Below are 6,000 nucleotides of genomic sequence, written 5' to 3' on the forward strand. Positions count from 1 at the left end.
CCCACCCCCATAAATTATAACCGGCCTTTTGTCAAAACAACGGGGCACGTGCGCAAATGAATGTAAAAGTTTGAATTTCCCGCAGTATAAATTACTTATAATTTATCTGCCCACTAAGACAAGGAAGAAAATATCAGTCCATATAAAAACCAATATTCACCTAAAGTAGTTTAGGATCTTACCTCCAGTATTAACAGTGTTGTATATTTAGAAATTTCCAGGCTGTGTTGTCAGTGCATGACATTCTCCATTTCAGTATATTTCAGTGTATTCCGGCTACTGTAGCCATTCTTCATTCACTCAAATACAACCAAACGAGCCAAAATATGTTTCCAAAGGCAAGTGATGCCATAGATGAGGTCTTAATCGTAGCCTTGAGGTCAAATTAAGTTTATAATTCCCTTAAAACTGAGAGCTTCCACCGCCATGTTGGATTCTGTTTCGTTCCCAGTTTCTTTCGCGTCACGGAACACGAATAACCCGTCACGCTCCGTCACGCTCCGTCACGCAAAAGTTTATCGGGAAAGACGGCTTTCACGAGGTCACGTTATTCAGCATCTCGCGTCATGCCGCGTGTTTTATTACTCTTTCCAGGTACATCAGGTATAGTGGAACCCCGATTTCTAAAATGTCCAACTAAATGTAAATAAAAATTAGTTTAAAAAAGCGTGTGTAAAATTACAATGTTCGACTGAGATAACGGAAACGACTTTGCAGGTCATAAGAAGGCCTTTTCCTGCCCTAGTTTGAGTTCGGGAAATCGGGACTCTTCTGTATTCAATTCGGTCAAGAGAGAATATTTTATCTTGGTTCGGTCTGTTTCCTTATCTCGTCACGATAAAACTTGGAGTATTATTTCCCTCTCCTCTCTACCCTTTGCATGAAATCTGATCAGTCTGATCGGTAAAGTTGTTTCATTTATAAGTCTGATAATAATCAGTTCTGCACTAATTAACTTCGATGTAAACTTTAACTGCTGAAGACGATAGTAATTTATGGCGCACAAGGATGGATTTGGAGGTAAAGGAAGGGGAACCAGGCACTTGAACGAACGACGTAACGAACAAGCAAAAGCATGTGGGAACACACAAGGAATAACCGGGGATAGTGGGCGGGGAAGGGAGGAGGAAGCCCATAGCGAATCCATGGGGAAACACGGTGATGAGTGTCTGAGTTTGGAGTCGTCCCAGGGATATTTGTCAGCCAAGATTGGGCTGTTGGCCAAAGTTGGGTGAAGGATCGACTGGTGCTGACCCAGGCTTGGGGTTAGCATTATGAAGGAGCCAGGGAACGCATGGTAAAAGTAATGGCAATGCCTGGATGGGCGCATAAATGGAGGGGAACGCACGATAGAATGCATAATGAAAGGGATGAGAAAACGCAAGGCGGAGCTTACAGGGAATTGAAGGGAGACACTGGGAAAGCGCGTCAACCCAAGGTGTCAGTAAGTGTTAAGTAAAAAAAAAAAAAAGAAAGAAAAGAAAGCGTCCAAAAAGGGGTGGGGTCCCGGGTGGGGGGAGAGTGGATGCCGAAGGGTATTTACCGGAATGCACAGTACAAAATCCAAAATGGCGGCGCGCGGGAAATTTAAAAACAATAATCTTTTCTACTTATTGTTATTTTTCGCTTGTCCTGTAAAATTTGGAATTTAGGCATTTTTTCAAACAATTCAACGTCCACTTGTCCTAATAGTGGAGATTCCCTTTAATCATACAGCTTAGGTTAGGTATTTGGAAAAACAAATTCAATAACAAGAGACAGAGCTAAAAGTCTGCATAAATAAAGATTCGAATTTATTGTGGCAAAACGTTATCTGCAACAGGCTTTAAATTGAACAAACCTTTTCGTCAGTGGTCCAATAGCCCGCGTAGCTAGTGTACTCGTCTTTTGACCGTGCAAAATTTGGGCGAGTGCAGTTCGCGCGTCCAAAATTCGGTAAACTCTCTCTTCGCTCTCGCTGCGCAGGCTAATGTCTAATGGTTCAAAATTTATGTTCAGTCTCTGCTCATCAAGTTCTGGAATGTACAAATGGTTTTTCTTTTTCTTTAACTGATGCTGTCACTGCTTTCCATTTCAGCGTTTAGTTTTTTCACCACTGTCATGTGATCGAATTTCTCCGGGAATATATTAAGGGTTTTCAGAATCTCCTCTCTGCGATCGCCTTCTGAGGCATATATAGTACATCTGAACTTGATAGGCCAACCACTGTGCATCTAACACGCTCTGTAAAGAAGTCAAAATGTTAATAATGATAGTCGGACTAAGTGGATTCCAATTCGGTCTGTTATTATTTGAGACTGGAGGTTCATTTCTTTAATCACCAGTATAATTAGTAATAGTAATTGGACTGAGTGGAGTACAATTCGGGGAGTAATCGTGACCGTATCTATAATAATAATTGGCACGCGATCACGTGGGTGTTTTTTAATTTTTTTAAAAGGAAAGTTAGTGTGATTTCTCACAACTTTACCAACTGAATTAAATGTAGATGTGAATGTGGGTGACCAATTACAGGTATCCAATTTGAACTTCAAATAGGCCTTATGCATGATAACGTTATAAGCTCAAAATTCAACACCAAGCCTCGTTTTCGCAAATTATTCGCAACCTTTCGCCATCTTCATGCAGTTTTCACGTGGGTATTCTTTTCATCTTTGCTGCTTTGGGAATTCGTTCATGATAATATTTACAAGTTTGCACTTTGAACGCGAGGCTTGGTGGTGAAACTAGCCAGTCTGACGTAAACATGCACTTAAATGGGTTCTTTTCTGATGTTTTCTACTCTTTGTAAAACCGATTGAATATCATCATCAGCCTTGTAGCGTCATTGGATGCATAAGGCCTCAATTGAACATACCCCCCAGCAGTAAATTCGCCGGTATCCATTTGTACACCTGGGTGGAGAGAGGCACTGTGAGAGTAAAGTGTCTTGCCCAAGAACACAACGCAGCGCCCCGGCCAGGCCTCGAACCCGGGCCGTTTGACTCGGAGTCGAGCGCGCTAACCATTAGGCCACCGCGCCTCCAAATTTGTTATAGATACGATAAATTAGTAATTGGACCCTAGTGTCGAACAATTCAGAGAATAATCAAAACTATAACTGACTATAACAACAGTATGACATTTACCCCAGATTGCGATTAAATTATAACATACAAAACTACACGAGTGTCCTGTGCAAAACAGTTAGACCACGAGCCCAAGGCTTCTTCTTTTGCGCGAATATTCAACGAAGCGCAGCCAAGTTGACTATCGCGCATCTTTGACCATCGCTCCGGCGCCCAAAACCTATAATTTTATGAATGTTTTACTGAGTCAAAAACCACAAATAGTTTTCACTTTTAAGAAAACAGTCTAGCTATCGTGTTCTTTCTACGACTAGAAAACAGTGAGAGAACCAGTCAGATTCGCAAATTCCAATTAAACACGAGAAAAACGAGTTACTTTTATCTGAAGTGAAATGGTCAACATTTCAATCATTTTTCCCCAGAACTCTGATCTGAAAAGTTAACTAAAGGCTTTGATTTGAATGTCGTGCTATAATCATGATCACAGTTCTTAGAATCCTTGGCAATTTAAATATGTATTGTAAGATATAAGAAGTATACAATATGTCAAAACATGTCTAATACCTCTCTGTGTTTGGTCGATATTATTAGGCTAAAAACCACAAAATTATTTTCACTTTTAAGAGCAACAATCGTACGACCGTGTTCTTTCAGCAACTAGAAAACAGTAGGAGAACCAGTCAGATTCGCGGATTCCAATAAAACACGAGAAAGTTTCCATCCATGATCCACTGATTAAGTGAAACAGACATCGTTAGTTAATTAATTAAAGAACGTACCGCTACATCCAAACAACATGTCAATCATCTTCGCCCATAAATCAGATAAGAAAAGTTACCTGAAAGCTATGACTTACAGGTCATGCTTAATATCATGATCTTATACACTTCTTAGAATTCTTGGTACTTCACGAATATATTCTGCATCTGAGAAGTATACAACATGTCAAAACATGTGCAATGCCTCTCTGTGATTGGTCGATATTATAAGGGTACAGTCGAACCTCGATTATCCGGACTCGTTGGGACTAGACTAAATAGTCCGGATACCGGATAATCGAAAATATGATTGGTCGATATTATCAGGCTAAAAATTACCATACCCGATCATTTCAAGATTGCTGCAGGCGTTTAAACTCCAAACCCTTCGTCGTTTTCCGTCTTTAATCACGGATTTACAAAACTTACTAAACAATCTTCTCAGTTCGCGATCAAAAATTCATTAAAAAAAAACAAGACGAGTGTTCTGTACTAAACAGTTAGACTACAAGCCCGAGTTTTGTTGTTTTGAGCGAATAGTCAACGAAGCGCAACGAAGTTGACCGTCGCGCTTCGTTGACTACTACTCAGAAAGGATTGCAGTCCAAAACCTATAATTTCACGTATTTTAAGCCAAAAATCGCAAATAATTTCCCTTTATAAAGCAAAAATCGTGTAAACGTGTTCTATAAGCGAATATCAAACAGTGGGAGAGCCAATCAGATTCGCGAATTTCAATAGAACACGAGTACGTTCCTTTAATTAAAGTGAAACTGACAACATTTCAAACCCTTATTGCCAAGTTATCTGATCTAAAAAATTACCTGAAAGCTTAAATTTGCAAGTCGTACTACATATCATGATCACAGTTCTTAGAATTCTTAGCATTTTACGAATGTATTCTGAGAAGTATACAATATGTCAAAACATGTCTAATACCAACCTATGATTGGTCGATATTATCAGGCTAAAAATTACCATACCCGATCAGTTGAACGTTGTTTAGGCGTTTACAACTTCAAACCCTTCGTCGTTTTCCGCCTTAAAACATGGATATACAAACCCTGCTAAACAATCTTCATGAAGAAGTATCCTGTTCGGTGTGCATGGACACATTCACCGATCCAAAAACTCTGCCATGTTTACACAGTTTTTGTCTCCACTGCCTAAACGGAATCCAACGAACGAGTGGCCGCCGTGATGCGATAGCTTGCCCAGAATGCCGAAGAGAGACCAGAGTCCCCACAAGTGGAAATCTTGCTGACCTGCCGACCAACTTTCGCATCAATAGTTTACTAGATGTCCTGGCGATCAAAGAGTGTAATACCACGGGCGTCAAATGTGGAAATTGCGACCAACGAAGTTCAGAGAGTTTCTACTGTTTCCAGTGTGGTTCTTTCTCTTGTGGCGTCTGTATCAGTGCACACAATGTGATCCGTCAAAATAAGGGGCATCGCGTATTGGCGCTTAAAGACTTTCAAGATCAAGATTTTGAAAATGTTTTAAAGCGACCTGCATTTTGCCAAAAGAAGCACCACGAAAAAGAAGAGCTAAAGTTCTTTTGCAAGGACTGTGAAGTTGCCATTTGCAACACTTGTGCTCTGACACAACACGAAGGTCACGCCAAGATAATTTTGGAAGACGCTGCAAATGAACGCAGGATACAAGTGAAGTCTGTCATTGAATCGAAAAAGCAAAACGTGCAACAGAAGAGAAACAAAATCACCAAACTTGATGAAACCTGTACTCAGATTCAAGAACGAGTCGCTACCGTAAAACGAGACGCGCAGAAGTTTGCTGAGAAGATGATCGGTGTCATCGAAGCGAAGAAACAGGAAATATTTAATAAAGCAGAACGTCAGGCAGCAGAGTCAATGGAGCGTCTTGTGATACAAAAAAGCGAAATTGAACAGCAAGTGAACATGACTGAGACAGTTATTGAACAAACTGAGACACTTGTAAAACGAAGCACAAGCGCCGAGATTGTTCAATTAGATCGTTCGTTAAACACCATCTTCCCAGAAGGAGGCAGGAATGAAAGAGAGCAGGTACAGTGTGACCTTGAAGTTTTTCGACGAATCGTTTTCGAAGAAAATGAAACATTAATGGACAAAGCAAACACTGAAGGAATCGGAACATTCAAAACATTCCTTGACAAGACAAGTGCTCAACAA

The 6,000-nt window shown here is 40.4% G+C and overlaps 2 protein-coding genes across 2 annotated transcripts in view; one reads left to right on the forward strand and one right to left on the reverse strand.

Moving 5' to 3' along the window:
* The window catches only part of LOC144637653 (ATP synthase mitochondrial F1 complex assembly factor 1-like), a 120,684-nt gene that overhangs the window by 29,780 nt on the left and 84,904 nt on the right, over positions 1–6,000 (reverse strand). The gene's annotated exons all lie outside the window — the stretch shown is intronic.
* LOC144638966 (E3 ubiquitin-protein ligase TRIM56-like) lies at positions 4,823–6,000 on the forward strand (the record flags this gene model as incomplete). The annotated part of the gene is made up of 1 exon (XM_078498241.1): positions 4,823–6,000. A coding segment is annotated over exon 1 (1,125 nt), but the record flags the coding sequence as incomplete, so codon positions are not given.

This window comes from Oculina patagonica, chromosome 14, assembly GCF_052425735.1.
Source record: "Oculina patagonica isolate OP01 chromosome 14, crgOcupat, whole genome shotgun sequence".
NCBI lineage: Eukaryota > Metazoa > Cnidaria > Anthozoa > Scleractinia > Oculinidae > Oculina > Oculina patagonica.